Genomic DNA, 22445 nt, shown 5'->3' on the forward strand with positions numbered 1-22445 from the left:
TCCAGTAAAGTGGACAAGGGAGAACCAGTTGATGTGGTATATTTGGACTTTCAGAAGGCTTTCGACAAGGTCCCACACAAGAGATTAATGTGCAAAGTTAAAGCACATGGGATTGGGGGTAGTGTGCTGACGTGGATTGAGAACTGGTTGTCAGACAGGAAGCAAAGAGTAGGAGTAAATGGGTACTTTTCAGAATGGCAGGCAGTGACTAGTGGGGTACCTCAAGGTTCCGTGCTGGTGCCCCAGCTGTTTACATTGTACATTAATGATTTAGACGAGGGGATTAAATGTAGTATCTCCAAATTTGCGGATGACACTAAGTTGGGTGGCAGTGTGAGCTGCGAGGAGGATGCTATGAGGCTGCAGAGCGACTTGGATAGGTTAGGTGAGTGGGCAAATGCATGGCAGATGAAGTATAATGTGGATAAATGTGAGGTTATCCACTTTGGTGGTAAAAACAGAGAGACAGACTATTATCTGAATGGTGACAGATTAGGAAAAGGTGAGGTGCAACGAGGCCTGGGTGTCATGGTACATCAGTCATTGAAGGTTGGCATGCAGGTACAGCAGGCGGTTAAGAAAGCAAATGGCATGTTGGCCTTCATAGCGAGGGGATTTGAGTACAGGGGCAGGGAGGTGTTGCTACAGTTGTACAGGGCCTTGGTGAGGCCACACCTGGAGTATTGTGTACAGTTTTGGTCTCCTAACTTGAGGAAGGACATTCTTGCTATTGAGGGAGTGCAGCGAAGATTCACCAGACCGATTCCCGGGATGTTGGGACTGACCTATCAAGAAAGACTGGATCAACTGGGCTTGTATTCACTGGAGTTCAGAAGAATGAGAGGGGACCTCATAGAAACGTTTAAAATTCTGACGGGTTTAGACAGGTTAGATGCAAGAAGAATGTTCCCAATATTGGCGAAGTCTAGAACCAGGGGTCACAGTCTAAGGATAAGGGGTAAGCCATTTAGGACCGAGATGAGGAGAAACTTCTTCACCCAGAGAGTGGTGAACCTGTGGAATTCTCTACCACAGAAAGTAGTTGAGGCCAATTCACTAAATATATTCAAAAGGGAGTTAGATGAAGTCCTTACTACTCGGGGATCAAGGGGTATGGCGAGAAAGCAGGAAGGGGGTACTGAAGTTGCATGTTCAGCCATGAACTCATTGAATGGCGGTGCAGGCTAGAAGGGCTGAATGGCCTACTCCTGCACCTATTTTCTATGTTTCTATCTTTCTATATAGGAAACACTGAAAGGAATGGCTGGATGTAGTCTTGCACCTTATTGATCATTTAAGGATACAATTACTTCCTCTTTAATACAGCAGTTCTCCAGGGATTATTTCATACCTTGGTTAGACCACACTTGGAATACTGTGTACAGTTCTGGTCACCTTATTATAAAAAGGATATAGAGGCATTGGAGAGGGTGCAGAGAAGATTTACAAGGTTGATACCAGAAATGCAAGGGTATGCACATCAGGAAAGGATGAACAGGCTGGTTCTCTTGTCTCTTGAAAAAAGGCTAAGGGGTGACCCAATAGAGGTCTTTAATATTATGAAAGGTTTTGATAGATTGGATAGAGAGAGAATATTCCCACATGTGGGGAAGAGCATAACTAGAGGCCATCAGTATAAGATAGTCACCAAGAAATCCAATAGGGAATTCAGAAGAAACTTCTTAACCCAAAGAATGGTGAGAATGTGGAACACGCTACCACAGGGAATGGTTGAAGCAAATAATATAGATGCATTTAAGGGGAGGCTAGACAAGCATTTAGGTAGAAGGGAATAGAGGGTTATGCTGATAGATTTAGATGAGGAAAGATGGGAGGAGGCTCAAGTAGAGCATAAATGCCAGCATGGACTGTAATATCTGACAGGAATAGATTTCACAGATACTCAGCTAAATCCATGCTTTTAATAGTATAGAGAAAGGTGACCTATTTGGCTGATTTTTCTTCTCTAACACTGGTGATCTTCATAAAAAGAAAGAGAACCCCATTGGTCCATTTTGTTCTTCTAACATTACAAGCAACATTAACTTTTATCCTCACCATGTCTGTAGGCCCCTCCACTCCAGCAAGAACCTCTTTCCATCATCTGGAAAATGTACATTCCCAAATGTTGGGCTGGATTTTCCAGACCTTGGCACTCCAGGTTTCGTCACAGAGCGGTTTGAAAGGCGGTGGTGAGGTCTTCAGCGCCTCACAGTGATCCTCCGGTCAGGTTTTGCTGCGGCGCTGAGCAGCACTGCCCGGAAGAGCTGCGCCCGGTGTGTAACGCCTCTGGTTGCGACACTGGCGTGAGTTTTAAGCTCCTGCCCGACCCTTCCACCCGGAAGTGCGCCCACAATGACCGCCTGGGAAATCGGAGCGGTCCAATGATCCCATCAGCAGAGAGGAAGGCAATGGACTCCAAAAGTAAGTGCGATTGGTTTTTGTTGTAATTTTTTGTGCGACTTGTGTTGCGGTGGTGTGGGCAATGTCTGGGAATGTTTTTGTGTTTGCATTAGGTTTCTGTCCCCCCCCCAGGCCTCTTTTGGAGCACTCCCTGGCTAGCTGTTTAGTTCAGGAGCTTCCCATTCTTGCACCAAGCGAGGTGTCCAATGCCTCCCTTAGTGCTGCACCCTCTGACACAGGGCCCTGATGCCCAAACTTAACTAAGATGCAAACTATTCCCAGCCGCCAACTTTCCCGCCCCGCCGCCTTTATCAACCCGAAAACAGAAAAGCCTAAAATCCAGCCTTTCCTGTCCTGTGCCAACTTGTCACTCTCATACCCTTAGTCTGCCTTTCTCTCCTGGCAATGTACTGTATCCGAGAAAGGTAATCCTGCAAACTCTTCAAGCTATCCCATTATTGCATCATATCGGCATTTTCTAACATTACATGGATGTTGCTTTCAAATTACCTATTACTATAAAAGTTCTGTCTTGATCTATGATCAGTATGGTTTTTGGCATGACCGTTTACTGGCAATCTTATTGCCTACATTACACATCTCTGAAATTCTGCTTTGAAAACTTCAGTAAATCATACATTGCAGAGTCTTTGACAGGTATAGTGCACTTCAAAATAAGTTACTACTGTATCATATGACCTTCCACTGAAACTATAGTTATACTAAAGCAGCACTAAACTGCGGCCTCAGGGGAAATGCCTCTATCTCATCTCCATTATTGGTGGTCTTTAATGCATGCCGAGAACTGTAGCATTTCCCTTCCTTTTTTTTTTATAATGCTATACACATAGCAGATAGCACAACCCCAGCATAACTTTATGTTCAATGGCTGTGATGGAATCCTTTACTAACACTGCCACTCCACACCCCCTTTCCCTCTTGCTATCTCTCCTGAAAATGCTACAATCAGGAATATTAAGTTCCCAGTTTTGCCCAAACCAGTCACTTCGCCCTTATAGATTCCAGATCACATCCCTCCAGTTATTAATGTTTCTAACTCTCCAATTTTGTTTTGTGCATTCACATACATACCACTCAAGCCTCATTCCAATCTTTTTTAAAACATTTTTAATTTATTTTTTTGATATGCTTTACCCCTTTTATAACAGTGTTTTTATCTCATTATCTCAAAGCCTCTTTCCTTCCATATCTCCTTTGATGGTACTTTCTCTCTATTTATTTCAGCTCAATCTTCTGCTTCCACTCCCTCTGCCATATTGGTTTAAATCTTTCCCACTGCTCCATTTACTTTCTCTGCAAGGATAATAGTTCCACTTCAGTTCAAGTGAAGGCAATCCCTTAAGTGTAGCCTTCTCTTGTTTCAGAACTCATTTCAATGTCCCCAAAACATGAATTCTTCCCTCCTGCACCAGAGCTACTTACTTTGCTAAGCTTCCTCTCCTTAATCAGATAATCAGCTCTGTGGTTTTGTTTTTCAATCAGGTGCTTAAATCCTTCACTAAGTCCCACTCCAGATACTTAAACACGCCTGTGCAGTACTGAGGGAGTGATGCACTGTCAGAGGTGCCGTCTTTATGATGAGATGTTAAACCGAGGCCCCGTCTGCTCTCTCAGGTGGACGTAAAAGATCCCATGGCACTATTTTGAAGTAGATCAGGGGAGTTAACCTCAGTGTCCTGGCCAATATTTATCCCTCAATCAACATTATTAAAACAGATTATCTGGTCATTATCACATTGCTGCTTTTTGGGAATTTTCTGTGTGAAAATTGGCTGCAGCATTTCCCATATTCCAACAGTGACTACACTTCAAAAGTACTTCATTGGCTGTAAAGTGCTTTGGGACATCCTGAGGTCATGAAATGCGCTATATAAATACAAGTCTTTCTTTCTTTCAATTTCCTCTGCAAGATCTCAAACGTACTTCTATCCAACCTTTGGCTACCTCACTTTACCCACCCAGAAGTTGTTACATTCATTCTGTGATGTCCTTCACCCTGGCACCAGATCATTTGGGTGTACCGGTCATGACCTTAACAAAAGCTGTCTATTCCCCTAACTATACAATCTCCCATTGCTCCCGTTTCCTGTGACCCACCTCCCTCCTATCTCCTTGGTTCTACCTTATTCCGCAATGCTACAATATTGCTCAGAACTACCCTCCTGAGTCACTCTCCACCTCATACTTATCCAACACTAATATCTATTGGACAGTCCCAGTAAGGCAGGAGTTTCCTGCACCTGATAATACCATCTCCCTCTGCCAACCCTGCAGATGAACATCCACCTCCCTCTCTCTCTCTCTCTACACTGTCTATGTCCTGAATTATATAGCACTGCTTTCAGGGTGGCCAAATTCTAAAAATCACAGTCTAGGGCCTCCTCATCTTCTCTAATACTGCAGGGTGTGACTAATTGCTTCTGGAACACAGAGACCCTCTGCTCCAGAGAATCACTTTTCTGACATAGTGCAAATGCTCTGCCCCTGGATACAATCCATGATGGCCCACACCCATCACGACATTGCCATCCTTTTTTTTCTAACTGTTTCACTTACAAGGTGTTCGCCTTCTACGTGCTCTCACCATTTCATTAATGGGTCATTCACTACAGAAATAGGCATCCGCCCACTTTTGGTTAAAATCGGAATTTCAAACCTGTCTGTGTTTCTTATTAACCGGTTTAATTAGCCATGGAAAATATCATCATGTTTTCCTGTTTTGATACAAGACATTGATGTATAGCTATTGCTAATAACACTAAAGACAGATGTAAGCTTGATGCTCTCTTATCTGTTACAGGCAGATAGTTTTACTCCACTCTGATTATTCACAGGGCTCTGTTCCTTATTGAAGGCGAACAGTTGTGTGCCAGGAACCTAGTTAAAGATGAGATGAATTAACAAGAATTTCATTTGTCGAAGGAAAGAGGTTTGTGCGTGTGTGAAGTTCAATCATTTTTAAAACATTAAATTATTATAAACCAACAACAATTTAGTAAAATAATTTTCTTGAACTTTTTTTATATATATATATATTATATATATATATAAATAATATATATTATATATGAGAGAGAGAGAGAGAGAGAGAGAGAGAGAGAGAGAGAGAGAGAGAGAGAGAGAGAGAGAGAGAGAAATATAGTTCTGGGTGTCCCAAATCCGACTTTGGTGAGTTGTTTTTTCCAAATGTAATGTAATTTTCTACACAAAAGTTCTTCATTTCAATAATTGTTTTACTATAAATGACTCTTATTTTCATGCATGTTATTTCAATCTACATAGGACATATAATATTTCCCAAAAAGTCTCACCTGTAACTTTAGGTATTCCCTGTAGCCGAGGAACTGGCAGAGCCACAATGATACCCAGATTGGTTCCAACCAAAAGCAAACCATGACACACGAGGAGACTGGTCACAGTAACCCGCTGCTGCCCTGAAATATCAGACAAAAACAAACATGGAAATATGTTAAATCCAGTAAAACAATTACATTGGAACACCATTAACTGCATTTCTATTATTCACCATTCTGTCAGAATTTTCACAGGACAAAAGTCTTGCTGAAAGGACAACTCATTGTACAACTTCTATTGTTATTTGTGTTTTATCTATTCTTGGTGAGTAAAACTATATTTTTATTTTATTATTTGTATCTTTCCTGTTATCACTATTGCTCCAAATACAGTAGTAACTACACTTCAAAAAGTACTTCATTGACTGTAAAGTGCTTTGGAACATCTTGAGGTCATGAAAGGTGCTATATAAATGCAAGGTATTTCTTTAACTTGTCTGTCCTTAGAGTACTGCTATACCATTGAGATCAAAATGTTGGTACTCTTGGTTGCCTGCTCATTCCCCTTATCCATTGGGGCTTATGGTCCCAATAGAATAGCATTGATGGCCAACTTTTGCAAAGATCTGCATCATGTTTTCAGTTGATTGGCTCAAATTTTGTATTCATAAAATAGCAATACACCATGACTGAACAGGTGGGAAATGCATGAATCAAAAGTGAAAAAAAATGCAGATAACCTTCCAAATAAAGAACTAAGACCATATAAATACAACGAATGAAGCACAGTTGGACTGCAGCTATGGGTGGATGAATTGTTGGGAGCTCTTTTCCTAATACTCAGGTTACTTGAATATTTTGAATAATATGTCACTGTAAGTGGTGAGAGAGCAGCACAATCTCTGATTTAGCGCAAGCAAATCCACAGGAGATCGGCTGGCATATTCAAAACTTGACCCGGGAAGACAAAGCAAAATATCTAACAAGGAAATAGGAGAAAGGCCAAATAATGAGCGACAATGCAAGGAGAGTCAAAAGAATGGCATCTTTTAACAAAGTGGATAAAGCTATTCAACGGGGATAATTGGCAAATGGTTAATTCTAGAGCAAGCAACTGAAAGATGTGAGCAATGCTAATCAGGAAAGAGAAATCACCAGTGGTGTTGAAGGCTGCTTAAGCTATTTGAGCATCACAAAGCACTCTCGTTAAGCCAGAATGTTGCCTTTTAAGGAGTTGCACTAAAACATGTATTTCTACACAACAGGCCATCCAATGAAGCAGCAGTCACGACTGGGCTCACACTCGTTAATTGCAATAAGCAACCATTCAATCCCACAAAAATAACAGTGGAGCACAGAACAGCTGTTTTTGCAACTATATTCCTGAACAATGGAGCCTCCCAGAAGGCCGCATAGTTTAATGACCAGGCATTGCAAACCCTTCTGGAAAGAGTGAGGGAGGAGGAACAGAATTTATGGGACGAATGCTCTTCCCAAAACCTGGTGCAAAAGTTATTGGAGGAGGTTGTAGCAAGGGTCAATGCTGTGGACAGACCAGATTTCTGATTGGTACTCTTGGAGGAGGACAAAACACAAAACAGTTTGCGTGGAATGTGTAATTTGATTCTGTCTGCCATATGCAATTTGATCCAGTCTCATCATACAACCTACAGAAAGTGGAACTGTATTTAGCTTTGTAAAGATCCTCTGTTATTCTGCAATTGTAATTATAGTTGCCCTTGGCTGGTAAAATAAAATACTTTATATTCTAATTAGTGGGTTAGTTACTTCTTTGGAGTTTCGTTATTTTTTTCCTCTGGAAATGATAAAAATTCTATCATTCAGAATGAAGGGACGTGCGTACGGGGGCATCTGTGGGGTGCGTGTGTGTATCCAACCTTTTGACACACCAGCAAGTTCACACTGGGGGGAGGCAGTTCACCTGCTCAGTGTGTGGGAAGGGATTCACTAATTCATGTGGTTGAAAGAATGTGATCCACATCTAACAGAGGGGTGAGAACGTGATCGGTCTTCCCATCTGGATCATGTTCTCACTCTCAACTCTCCCCCTTTAGACCTAGATTATGATCTTCCCCCATTCCCACTGTTCTCTGTGCTTTTACTACCCACATCACCACCCTCCCCCAACCCCCAGAATTCCTGATCTTCTCCTCGCCACCCCCCACCAAAGCTCTGGACCTTTTTCACTCACCACCCCCCCCCCCCCCCCGCCCACAAATTCCTCTTCAACCCCTCCAAACCCAAGTTCCCAACCTTCTCTCCCCAGAGTTCCTGATCATCTTTCATGGTTTGCATTGTTATAATCTGCGTCTCGCTTACATAATTTTTTTTTAAACGTATACCGTGACGAGTATGCCTTCTTTTATAGGCTGCGGAGTTTGAGCTTTAAATATCCTTCCTTATAACTCATCCCCTTTACACATTCAAGTTTTTTATCTTCAAAAGCAAACCATGCAACAAAAGATGAAGACCAGACATACAGTACCAGTAGTTAAACAAGGACGACGATGTACTGCTAGATGATTAACTTAGCTGAACACAACAGGAAACAGCACATATTTCACAAATCGAAGGACATTTCCAAGGCAGGAAACATCTGCAACCGAAGTATCAACATTTTGTTACTCTACAATTGGACGGAAAAAAATATAAAGTAACTTTCGGAGAATTCATAGCTGAAACAAAATATGTCCGATATGGCAACTGAACTAGGTTTCACGTCTGTTTCACAATGGATCTTCATGCTTTTCTGCACAATTTCTAGGCCAGATGAACAGATTTCCAGATCGGATGTCTCCTGTACATTGCTTCTTTTGTACTAGTACATCAGAATCATGAAAGAAGAATAGGCTATTCAACTCATCAAACCTTTCCCACAGAAAGTGTACTAGTCTTCTCCATCATTCACTCTACCCACTCTAATTTTTGAAGAAAGGTTGTTATAAAGTTTATCTCTGTCTTCTAATCCCCACAAAGATGAATCAGGCAAGACTCCATAATATCTTTTATTTTATTAGTTCCGGGATGTGGGCGTCGCTGGCAAGGCCAGCATTTATTGCCCATCCCTAATTGCCATTTAGAAGGTGTGTGATCCGCCTTTGTGAACTGCTGCAGTTTGTGTGGTGAAAGTACTCCCATAGTGCTGTTACAGAAGGAGTTCCAGGACTTTGAGCCAGCGATGATGAAGGAACGGCGATATATTTCCAAGTCAGGATGGTGATTAACTTGGAGGAGAACTTCCATGCGCCTGCTGCCCTTGTCCTTCTAGGTGGTAGAGGTCGCGGGTTTGGGAGGTGCTGTCAACATCTTACATTGCTGATCCCTTGATCAGCTGTCTTCCTTTGCCTGATCCCAACTGCGCAGAATCACCATATACTTCACTGTATTCATGCAATCAACTTCATCTCCACTTACCCTTATAAACATCAATCTCATTCCGAACCAGCTATATCATCAGTTTAAAAAAAGGTAGGGTTCAACACAGTACTAATTGCCTTAGGTAGGACTCTACTGTTTATGGATAGCATTATATGGAACAGCTTTACATACTAAGTAAAGCATTACAAAAGGAAACTAGTATCTCGCGGGTTTTCTTTCGAAATATATAAATACGGGACTGGCTGGTTAGACACACACCTCTGGAGCCACTGTCTGTCTGTCTGGAAAACTCCATTGCAAAATGAGTTTAGGCAGAGTCAGTCTAGCTGTAACCTGCTTCTAATTCAACAGCAACTGACCGTCTCACTCCAAGGTCACAGGGTAGTGTGAGCAATGAAAAAAATGACACAATTTACATCAAAAATTTGGACCAAGAAATTCACTGGCAAGTAACGTTAAACTAAGCGGAGATGGGAGACAGTCAATTCTGAGGAGACAGCTAAGGACCAACAAAAGGAATTAAATAAAATCTGTAAATGGGCAGAACAGTAGTAGATTAAATTTAACATGGTTAAGCGCAAGACACTGAACACTGGAAGAAAAAAGATGAGCAATGTGCACACTCTATGAATGGTGTGGAATTAAGAATGAAATTGAAAGATATCAAGTGACTTCAGTGGACTCAGCAATTTTCATCTCGTCACTGTGGAGCAACAATCAATATAGTAAAAGAACGCTGCCTTATATTGCTAAATCAGTGAAGTCGAAGTCAGAAAATTAAGAGACTTACATTTATATAGCGCCTTTCACGACCACCGGACGTCCCAAAGCGTTTTACAGCCAATGAAGTACTTTCTGAAATGTATTCACTGTTGTAATGTAGAAGTCGTTACGCTAAAACTACACAGTTCTCTGATCAGACCCAGCTTCTCCAGTGTTTCCACGTAATGGAAGTTCCTCATCCCTGGAATCATTCTCGTAAATCTTTCCTGCACTTCCTCGAAGGCCTTCACATCCTTCCTAAAGTGTGGTGCCCAGAATTGTACACAATACTTCAGTTGGGGCCTGTAATGTCCTTACAATGCATTCTAGTTTGGGTCTGCTGGCTTTGAGTGGCCATAGCTTTTCAAATGAACACTCATGAGTGACTGGCTGGCCCCCGTGTCCAGCTCCATGTGTACAGGGATGCTGTTTAATAGGACTTTCATCATCATAGGTGGCTTTTTGGTATATGAGCTGTGAATGTTTGCCACATGAACCCGCTGAACTTCAGCGTCCATTGATTTGCCCCAAGCATCATTCTGCCTTGCAGACCCCTCATCTGGTTCATTCGCCTCGTATATTAGCCTGGTTACAGGCTTTCTGCACATTCTGGCTAAATGGCCACTGAGGTTACAATTTCTGCAGACGAACTGTTGAAACCTGCAAGTCCTGGCAACATGTCTGCCCCCACACCTCCAGCATGAACTGAGATTCCCATTGTTGTGAACAAAAGAACTGTTACAAGGTATTCCTCACTGATTGTCCCTTTGACTGCTCTTGAGCACCCTGTTAGTGGGTGTCAATGGCCCCATCCCGGGCCGCATTGTCAACTGGGCGGGCGTAAATGTCCGTTCAGCCTGCCATTGTCTCTGTTGGAGACTTACTCTTGGGCCTATTGCTACCTGGGGTATCTCAAACTGCCCTTGCCTACCTGCGGGGCTCTGTGTCACGTTTATGATATTGACTCCCTGATCCATCGCCACGTTGGAGGCAGAATTGTGCGCGTATATTATCTTGGTTTCCTCCTCCCCCACCATAAAAGTCTGAACCATCAACGCCACCACTTCCAAGGTCAAGTTCTTGGTCTCAATTAGCTTTCTGAAAATCTCAGCATGATCGATGCCCTCAATAAAGAAATCCCTTAGTATCTCCCCTCTGCAGGTGTCTGTGAACTTAGAGGCTGGCCAAGCGCCGGAAGTCCACAATGAAATCCTGTATGCTCTGTCTTTCCCGATGTCGGTGTGTATAGAATCTGTGTCGGGCCAAGTGTACGTTGCTCGCCGGTTTGAGGTGCTCACCGATTAGTTTGCTGAGCTCTTCGAAGGTTTTGTTCGCTGGCTTCTCGGGTGCTAGCAGGTCTTTCATGAGCACATAAGTCTTAGGTCCACAACTGGTCAGCAGATGAGTCCTTCGCTTGTCGGCCGCTGCGTCTCCCAGCCAGTCCTTAGTGACAAAACTCTGCTGGAGCCTCTCAATGAAATTGTCCCAGTCCTCACCAACACAGTACCGTTCATCTGTGCTGCCAGTGGCCATTCTCGTGGGACGTTGATTCCCCTTTCTCGTCGCCAATGTAAAGTCTTACACAATACCACAAATCCACACTAGGCTCATTCTATGGACAAGGTCCATGACCTGAACCTTTATTCACAGGACCAAGAAGCGATGACCCTGCGTGGGACCGCCCTTTATATACCTGGGTGACCAGGTGAGGAGTGTCTTCCACATTCTAAAAAGGGAGGGAGAACAGCCAGTTGTCATGGTGCACAATGGTACCAACGACATAGGTAAAAAAAGGGATGAGGTCCTACGAGACGAATTTAAGGAGCTAGGAGCTAAATTAAAAAGTAGGACCTCAAAAGTAGTAATCTCGGGATTGCTACCAGTGCCACGTGCTAGTCAGAGTAGGAATCGCAGGATAGCTCAGATGAATATGCGGCTTGAGCAGTAGTGCAGCAGGGAGGGACTCAAATTCCTGGGACATTGGAACCGGTTCTGGGGGAGGTGGAACCAGTACAAACCGGACGGTTTGCACCTGAGCAGGACCGGAACCAATGTCCTAGGGGGAGTGTTTGCTAGTGCTGTTGGGGAAGAGTTAAACTAATATGGCAGGGGGATGGGAACCAATGCAGGGAGACAGAGGGAAACAAAATGGAGACAGAAGCAAAAGACAGAAAGGAGATGAGGAAAAGTGGAGAGCAGAGAAACCCAAGGCAAAAAACAAAAAGGGCCACTGTACAGCAAAATTCTAAAGGGTCAAAGTGTAATAAAAAGGCAAGCCTGAAAGCTCTGTGCCTCAATGCGAGGAGTATTTGGAACCCAGGAGAGGGCTCTGAGCTAGTTAGAGTGGGTGAGAGCTCAGATGAACAGGACCCCAAGAAAGAATGCAAAAGGCAGGAGGCAACAGAGCAGAGTAGCACTGAGGTAAGTGTAAACCACAAGGTGATAGGAAGGGACAATATGTATGAATATAAGGGGGCTGCAGGAGGGGTCAAAACTAAAAATCATGGTTTAAAAACTAGTATTAAAACACTCTACCTAAACGCACGCAGCATTCGAAATAAAGTAAATGAGTTGACGGCACAAATCATTACAAATGGGTATGATTTAGTGGCCATTACAGAAACGTGGTTGCAGGGTGACCAAGACTGGGAATTAAACATACAGGGGTGTCTGACAATTCAGAAGGATAGACAAGAAGGGAAAGGAGGTGGGGTAGCTCTGTTAATAAAGGATGATATCAGAGCAGTTGTAAGAGATGATATTGGCTCGAATGAACAAAATGTTGAATCATTGTGGGTGGAGATTAGAGATAGTAAGGGGAAAAAGTCACTGGTGGGCGTAGTTTATAGGCCCAAAAATAATAACTTCATGGTGGGGCGGACAATAATCAAGGGAATAATGGAGGCATGTGAAAAAGGAACGGCAGTAATCATGGGGGATTTTAACCTACATATAGCTTGGTCAAATCAAATCGCATGGGGTAGCCTGGAGGAGGATTTCATAGAATGCATACGAGATTGTTTCTTAGAACAGTATGTTACAGAACCTACAAGGGAGCAAGCTATCTTAGATCTGGTCCTGTGTAATGAGTCAGGAATAATAAACGATCTCCTCGTAAAAGATCCTCTCGGAATGAGTGATCACAGTATGGTTGAATTTGTAATACAGATTGAGGGTGAGGAAGTAGTGTCTCAAACGAGCGTACTATGCTTAAACAAAGGGGACTACAGTGGGATGAGGGCAGAGTTGGCTAAAGTAGACTGGGAACACAGACTAAACAGTGGCACAATTGAGGAACAGTGGAGGATTTTTAAGGAGCTCTTTCATAGTGCTCAACAAAAATATATTCCAGTGAAAAAAAAGAGCGGGAAGAGAAGGGATAACCAGCCGTGGATAACCAAGGAAATAAAGGAGAGTATCAAATTAAAAACCAATGCGTATAAGGTGGCCAAGGTTAGTGGGAAACTAGAAGATTGGGAAAATTTTAAACGACAACAAAGAATGACTAAGAAAGCAATAAAGAAAGGAAAGATAGATTACGAAAGTAAACTTGCGCAAAACATAAAAACAGAGAGTAAAAGCTTTTACCGATATATAAAACGAAAGAGAGTGACTAAAGTAAATGTTAGAAGATGAGAAGGGGGATTTAATAATGGGAAATGTGGAAATGGCTGAGACCTTAAACAATTATTTTGCTTCGGTCTTCACATTGGAAGACACAAAAACCATGCCAAAAATTGCTGGTCACGGGAATGTGGGAAGGGAGGACCTTGAGACAATCATTATCACTAGGGGGGTAGTGCTGGACAGGCTAATGGGACTCAAGGTAGACAAGTCCCCTGGTCCTGATGAAATGCATCCCAGGGTATTAAAAGAGATGGCGGAAGTTATAGCAGATGCATTCGTTATAATCTACCAAAATTCTCTGGACTCTGGGGAGGTACCAGCAGATTGGAAAGTAGCTAATGTACCGCCTCTGTTTAAAAAGGGGGGCAGACAAAAGGCAGGTAACTATAGGACGGTTAGTTTAACATCTGTAGTGGGGAAAATGCTTGAAGCTATCATTAAGGAAGAAATACAGGACATCTAGATAAGAATAGTGCAATCAAGCAGACCCAACATGGATTCATGAAGGGGAAATCATGTTTAACTAATTTACTGGAATTCTTTGAGGATATAACGAGCATGGTGGATAGAGGTGTACCGATGGATGTGGTGTATTTAGATTTCCAAAAGGCATTCGATAAGGTGGCACACAAAAGGTTACTGCAGAAGATAAAGGTACGCGGAGTCAGAGGAAATGTATTAAGCATGGATAGAGAATTGGCTGGCTAACAGAATGCAGAGAGTCGGGATAAATGGGTCCTTTTCGGGTTGGAAATCGGTGGTTAATGGTGTGCCACAGGAATCGGTGCTGGGACCACAACTGTTTACAATATACAAAGATGACCTGGAAGAGGGGACAGAGTGTAGTGTAACAAAATTTGCAGATGACACAAAGATTAGTGGGAAAGCGGGTTGTGTAGAGGACACAGAGAGGCTGCAAAGAGATTTAGATAGGTTAAGCAAATGGGCTAAGGTTTGGCAGATGGAATACAATGTCGGAAAATGTGAGGTCATCCACCTTGGAAAGTGGAAAAATTACAACATGCTGCGGTGCAGAGGAGCCTGGGGGTCCTTGTGCATGAATCCCAAAAAGTTAGTTTGCAGGTGCAGCAGGTAATCAGGAAGGCGAATGGAATGTGGCCTTCATTGCGAGAGGGATGGAGTACAAAAGCAGGGAGGTCCTGCTGCAACTGTATAGGGTATTGGTAAGGCCGCACCTGGAGTACTGCGTGGAGTTTTGGTCACCTTACTTAAGGAAGGATAAGACTGGCTTTGGAGGGGGTACAGAGACGATTCACTTGGCTGATTCCGGAGATGAGGGGGTTACCTTATGATGATAGATTGAGTAGACTGGGTCTTTACTCGTTGGAGTTCAGAAGGATGAGGGGTGATCTTATGGAAACATTTAAAATAATGAAAGGGATAGACAAGATAGAGGCAGAGAGGTTGTTTCCACTGGTCGGGGAGACTAGAACTAGGAGCCTCAAAATACGGAGGAGCCAATTTAAAACCGAGTTGAGAAGGAATTTCTTCTCCCGGAGGGTTGTGAATCTGTAGAATTCTCTGCCAAGGAAGCAGTTGAGGCTAGCTCATTGAATGTATTCAAATCACAGATAGATAGATTTTTAACTAATAAGGGAATTAAGGGTTATGGGGAGCGGGCGGGTGAGTGGAGCTGAGTCCACGGCCAGATCAGCCATGATCTTGTTGAATGGCGGAGCAGGCTCGAGGGGCTAGATGGCCTACTCCTGTTCCTAATTCTTATGTTCTTATGTTCTAAGTTCACCCCCTGTGGTCAAGGTGTGTATTTCTTACGTATATACAGTATTGCAGTGTTGTTACATAAAGGTTACATACATGACAGGGCCGAACCAGTGTTTTATACAGGTTCATCATAATTTCCACACTTTTGTACTCTATACCTCTATTTATGAAGCCCAGGATCCTGTAAGCTTTTTTAACTACTTTCTCAACCTGCCTTGCCACCTTCAACAATTTGTGCACACATACCCCTAGGTCTCTCTGCTCATGCACCCCCTTTAGGATTGTACCCATCTTATATTTCCTCTCCTCGTTCTTTCTACCAAAATGTATCACTTCGCACTTTTCTGCGTGAAATTTTATCTCCCACATGTCCACTCATTCCACCAGCCTGTCTATGTCCTCTTGAAGTCTAGAAACATAGAAACATAGAAAATAGGTGCAGGAGTAGGCCATTCAGCCCTTCTAGCCTGCACCGCCATTCAATGAGTTCATGGCTGAACATGCAACTTCAGTACCCCCTTCCTGCTTTCTCGCCATACCCCTTGATCCCCCTAGTAATAAGGACTTCATCTAACTCCCTTTTGAATATATTTAGTGAATTGGCCTCAACTACTTTCTGTGGTAGAGAATTCCACAGGTTCACCACTATTGACTATCCTATAGCTTTAACAATCTATACCTAATTATGGTATATCTGACCTCGGAGTGCTTATTGCAGTGGAGTAGTTCCAAATGTTTTTTTAATGCAAATTGTTGAGGACAGAACCTGCTCTGAAAACGCCTTGCTCCTTTAAGAAGCTAAAAATATAACTATACAGTTGTGTTTTCTTTTAAAGCTATAAAAATACTACGGCAGTCTTTCGAAAGCTAAAACAGGAAATAGTTCTCAATAGAATTGCTTTACACTGAGGATGTGCATCACATGTGAAAATAATGTAGGATGTGAGAACTCAGTCTTAAATAAGTCAAGGATACTGCTCATCATAACTACCTGTTAAGAACACTGTCTGCTCCTCTAGTTTATCCTAAAAATAGCAGATACTACAAAGGTTTGTATGTCTAGATCCTAATTGTTAAATTTGATATAGTTCAATTTGCTACCTTACATCCTGCATTTAGATTTTTAAATTACAAAATCAATGAATTCCATGCTTTGTTTAGTATTACTTGACAATAAAAATTGTACCATCGAGAGCAAAATGAAGAGCAGAAATATCATTGGAATAATCAGAAACCCTTAAAATTGAGGCAACTCAGTGACCCGTTTCACTGGCGTACGAACACGGCAGGTCAGGCTTACTGAAAGAAAGCTTAACCTTGGACTTCCCGCATTATAAGTTCTCGATTTCAGCTAATCCATCAGAGTGGAACAAAGTCAATGGCACATTGTTGCCCCTCTCCTCCAGGCTGATTATACAGAAATACTGTCCGTCAGTGGAGTGAGAGCCGGTTCAACAGTAAAATTCAAGAAGTACGCCATCAAAATGCCCTCATATCTTGAGAACATTTTGGAAACATGGGATGGAGGGAGGAAGAAATTACTTCATTCTTTTATGATTTCAATTCTAAGTGATGAAACGCTGCTGCATTTTAATGAAAATTGAATTCACACAAAACAAATGAATTATATCGAACTGCAGAGTTCATAAAAGCAAATTCATAGTGAGATTGAAAACAACACACTAATTCCATTTGTTTGGTACAGTAATCCTATTGAAAATGAATCAAAGTCCACTCAATTAATATATTAAGTGTATTGAAACAATGGTTTTTATAAATTATGCAGCCTGGCTTCACCTAGTTAGAGAAACAGGAGCAAGAAGCCAAAAAAACAGCCATGATTAAAACAATGACTGACTAAAGCAGGTGAAGAAAGGTTGAATTCAGCAAGAAGCTCTACAGTTGCTAAGGAAATAAAAGTTCAAGGTCTGAAATCACAATACACTAGCAAAGAAAACTGCAGCTGTGTTAGTGGGTGTTAATAAACATTATATACAATAGGCTGGTGAATATCCTGTATATATAAAGGATTGGAAGGGATAACATAAGTTCATTAACTATTTGCTGCTCCCTTATAGTTTTTGATGGCAATTTTCATGCCCCCTCTCCCCACCCCACCATTCCCTGGTCCAGTAAATATGGATAAAGGCACAGATAGGCAACTTGCACCTAGGTTTCTGTTTATGCCCCTTTAACTAGGTGTGAGTAGCAGCCCGAGGGCAAATCTTCCTTTAATTTTCTCTCCCTTCAGGGGAGATGCCTGGCCGCCATTCAATCTTTTTTCATAGGCTGAGATTGGTAGCACAACAGAACTTACCCCAGCCACTGTATCGCAATGCACACTGGTGCAACAACTAAGTTGAGTGTGCTTACTAAGGGATTTGAATCAACATATGGAAGGAACTGAACCATTTTCAGGTGGTCTGGAGCAGGTGACAATAGCCACACAACTGCATTTTGTAAAAACCATGTCTGTCATGATGCCTCTTGTGTTTTTGGGTCTCCTCTAATCTTCTTACCCTAGACCCGTATCCTAACTTGCGCCAAAGTCCCATTCACCTACCGCCACTGTGTTCACTGACCTACATTGGCTCCTGGTCCAGCAAGGCCTCGATTTTTAAAATCCTCATCAATGATTTCAAATTCCCTCCGTGGCCTCGCCCCTCCCTATCTCTGTAACCTCCGCCAGCCCCACAACCCTCCAAGATCTCTGCGCTCCTCCAATTCTGGCCTCTTGTGCATCCCCGATTTTCATCACTCCACCATTGGCGGCCGTGCCTTCAGCTGCCAAGGCCCTAAGCTCCAGAATACCCTCCCTTAACCTCTCGACCTCTCTCTCCTCCTTTAAGATGCTCCTTAAAGCCTACCGCCATGACCAACCTTTTCCAATATCTCTGTGACGCAGTGTCAAATTTTGTCTGATAACACTGCTGTGAACTGCCTTGAGACGTTTGTTAAAGGCCTTACCATAAATGCAAGTTGTTGTTGTAGAATATTGTGTCTCTCACATTTCAGATAACTCTTGTGGGCACGCCCCAAATCCCCATATTGTTGACAGTGTCTAACCGTGCCTTAGAATCTACATATGCGTTTGATAACACAGCTTGGTAATTGCTTTTAGCTACTGGATTTAGCTTAGGCCTCCATAAAATGTTGCAAATTATCACTACAGACCATGCTTTAAGATTAAAATACAAAGGAATTTATTTTACAAGATGCAAACAAGCAAGTAAGTCATAATAGTTAGAAATACCGTACATGGGTACTGTAGCATGTAGTTACATTACTGGACTAGTTATCCACAGGCCTGAACTAGTAATCCAGAGACAGTTCAAATTCCATGGCAATTTTTGAATTTAAATTCAGTTAATTAAATAACTCTGGAATAAAAAGCTAGTATCAGTAATGGTGATAATGAAGCTATCGGATTGCCGTAAAAACCCATCCGCTTCACTAATGGGAAGGAAACCTGCCGTCCTTACCTGGCCTGGCCTATATTTGATTCCAGACCCACAGCGATGTGGTTGACTCCTCATTGCCCTCTGAAATGGCCTAGCAAACCACTCAGTTGTATTAAACTGCTACAAAAAAATGACAATAATAATAAAACCAGACAGACCACTTGGCATCGACCTAGGACACAACAAGGACGCACCTAGCCCAGTCGACCCTGCAAAGTCTTCCTGATTTGTACCAAAATTGGGAGAGCCCGATATAGTCAAACTCAGAATTATACCTATCAGCCAACATCCCAGACTTCTCCATCACTATCCCTGGGTATGTCCTGTCCCAGCCACAGGACAGACCCACTAGAGGTTGCGGCTCAGTGGTTTTCAGTTGGGAGGGAATGGTCCTGTGTATCCTCAACATTCATTCCTGACATAGAAACATCGAAAATAGATGCAGGAGTAGGCCATCCGGCCCTTCGAGCCTGCACCACTATTCAATAAGATCATGGCTGATCATTCCTTCAGTACCCTGTTCCTGCTTTCTCTCCATACCCCTTGATCCCTTTAGCCACATGGGCCATATCTAACTCCCTCTTAAATATATCCAATGAACTGCATCATCAACTCTCTGCGGTAGGGAATTCCATAGGTTTACAACTCTGAGTGAAGAAGTTCCTCCTCATCTCAGTCCTAAATGGCTTACCCCTTATCCTACGACTATGTCCCCTGGTTCTGGATTTCCCCAACATCGGGAACATTCTTCCTGCATCTAACCTGTCCAGTCCCATCAGAATTTTATATGTTTCTAGGAGATCCCCTCTCATCCTTCTAAACACCAGTGAATACAGGCCCAGTCGATCCAGTCTCTCCTCATATGTCAGTCCTGCCATCCCAGGGATCATCTGGTGAACCTCCACTGCACTTCCTCAATAGCAAGAACGTCCTTCCTCAGATTAGGAGACCAAAACTGAACACAATATTCCAGGTGGGGCCTCACCAAGGCTCTGTACAACTGCAGTAAGACTTCCTTGCTCCTATACTCAAATCCCTTGCTATGAAGGCCAACATACCATTTGCCTTCTTCACCGCCTGCTGTACCTGCATGCCAACCTTCAGTGACTGATGAATCATGACACCCAGGTCTCACTGCATCTCCCCTTTTCCTATTCTGCCTTCGTGTTTTTGCCCCCAAAGTGGATAACCTCACATTTATCCACATTTATCCACATCTGCCATGTATTTGCCCACTTGCCTAACCTATCCAAAGCACCCTGCAGCCTCTTAGTGTCCTCCTCACAGCTCATACCGCCACCCAGTTTAGTGTCATCTGCAAACTTGGAGATATTACACTCAATTCCATCATCCAGATCATTAATATATATTGTCAAGAGCTGGGGTCCCAGCACTGAGTCCTGTGGCACTCCACCAGTCACTGCCTGCCATTCTGAAAAGGACCCGTTAATCCCGACTGTCTGCTTCCTGTCTGCCAACCAGTTCTCTATCCATGTCAGTACATTACCCCCAATACCATGTGCTTTGATTTTGCACACCAATCTCATGTGTGGGACCTTGTCAAAAGCCTTTTGAAAGTCCAAGTACACCACATATAAATCCATGCTGATTTGGACCGATCCCTTCACTGCTTTCCAAATGTGCTGCTATTTCATCTTTAATAATTGATTCCAACATTTTCCCCACTATTGATGTCAGGCTAAACGGTCTATAATTACTCGCCTTCTCTCTCTCCCTCCCTTCTGAAAAAGTGGTGTTACATTAGCTACTCTCCAGTCCATAGGAACTGATCCAGAGTCGATAGACTGTTGGAAAATTATCACCAATGCATCCACTATTTCTAGGGCCACTTCCTTAAGTACTCTGGGATGTAGTCTATCAGGCCCTGGGGATTTATTGGCCTTCAATCCCATCAATTTCCCTAACACAATTTCCTGCCTAATAAAAATATCCTTCAGTTCCTCCTTCTCACTAGACCTTCGGACCCCTAGTACATCGGGAAGGTTATTTGTGTCTTCCTTTGTGAAGATCGAACCAAAGTACTTGTTCAATTGGTCTGCCATTTCTTTGTTCCCCATTATAAATTCACCTGAATCCGACTGCAAGGGACCAACGTTTGTCTTCACTAATCTTTTTCTCTTCACATATCTATAGAAGCTTTTGCAGTCATTTTTTATGTTTCCGGCAAGCTTCCTCTCGTACTCTATTTTCCCCCTCTTAATTAAATCCTTTGTCCTCCTCTGCTGTATTCTAAATTTGTCACAGTCCTTTGGCTTACTAATTTTTCTGTGAGCACTGATGAAGTCTCATGGCATCAGGTCAAACATGGGCAAGGAAACATCCTGCCGATTACTATCTCACTTTGCTGCTGAATCAGTACTCCTCCATGTTGAACACCACTTAAAAAATATATTTACAGTATACATAATTCTGTGCCAGGGCACAAAATGAACTCTAGGTGGGGGACTTCAATGTCAAAGAGTGGCTCGGTAGCACCATGACTGACCGAGTTGGCTTGAAGGACATAGCTGCCAGACTGGGCCAGCGGAAGGTGGTGAGAGAACCAACATGAGTGACAAGCCAACCTGACCTCGTCCTCACCAATCAACCTGTCGAAGATGCATGGACAAGAGTTGAATTCCAGAGGTAAGCTGAGTGACTGCCCTTGACATCAAGACAGCTTATTAAAGAGTGTGGCACCAAGGAGCACTAATAAAATTGAAGTCAATGGGAATCAGGGGTAAAATTCTCCACTGGCTGTAATCATACCCAACACAAAGGAAGATGGTTGTGGTTGTTGGAGGCCGATCATTTCAGCCACAGAACATCGCTGCAGGAGTTCCTCGGGGCAGTATACTAGGTGTAACCATCTTCAGCTGTTTTATCAATGACCTTCCCTCCAGTATAAGGTTAGAAGTGAGGATGTTCGCTGATGATTGCAGTGTTCAGTTCCACTCACAACTCCTCAGATAATGAAGCAATCCATGCCCACAAGCAGCAAGGTCTGGACAACATCCTGGCTTCGGCTGATAAGTGGAAATTAACATTCGTGCCACACAAGTGCCAGGCATTAACTGTTATATATGTGGACTTGTATTTACTCTGTACAACCACCAGAGGGCTCATGCCTTGGAGTCCCAAGGGATTCCATAATCCCTTGGGAGCACAGGTATTTAAGAAGGCTTCACAGGTTGGAGAGGTACTCTGGAGACCTGCAATAAAAGACTAAGGTCACACTTTAATTCACAGTGCTCAAAGTGTTCAGTCGGACTCTTTCTTCATACACAATATTAACCATCTCCCACAAGAGAGAATCTAACCACCTCCCCATGATATTCAATGTCATTACCATCGCCAAATCCCCCAAGATCAACATCCTGGAGACCACCATTGAAAACAGAACCTGAACCAGCCACATAAATACCGTGGCTATAACAGGTCAGAGACTGAGTAATCTGTGACGAGTGTCTCATCTCCTGACTGCCCAAATTCTCTTCACCACATACAAGGCACAATTCAGGAGTGCAATGGAATGCTCTCCACTTGCCTGGATGAGTGCAGCTCCAACAACAAAGAAGCTCGACACCATCCAGGACAAAGCAGCCCACTTGAGTGGCACCCAATGCACCACCTTAAACATTCACTCCCTCCACCACCGGTGCACCATGACTGCAGTTTGTACCATCTACAAGATGCACTGCAGCAACTAGTCAAGGCTTCTTTAATAGCAACTCCC

At 43.0% G+C, this 22445-nt stretch overlaps 1 protein-coding gene across 2 annotated transcripts in view; it reads right to left on the minus strand.

Annotated features, from left to right (window-relative positions):
- Positions 1-22445, minus strand: part of arhgef10 (Rho guanine nucleotide exchange factor (GEF) 10) — a 423195-nt gene that overhangs the window by 12156 nt on the left and 388594 nt on the right. For both annotated transcript variants that reach the window (XM_070884917.1, XM_070884916.1), the window contains one exon: positions 5736-5858. In XM_070884917.1, the coding sequence (XP_070741018.1) occupies positions 5736-5858 (123 nt within the window). The remainder of the gene's footprint in view (positions 1-5735; positions 5859-22445) is intronic.

The sequence above is a fragment of the Pristiophorus japonicus genome, chromosome 7, assembly GCF_044704955.1.
Source record: "Pristiophorus japonicus isolate sPriJap1 chromosome 7, sPriJap1.hap1, whole genome shotgun sequence".
Lineage (NCBI taxonomy): Eukaryota > Metazoa > Chordata > Chondrichthyes > Pristiophoridae > Pristiophorus > Pristiophorus japonicus.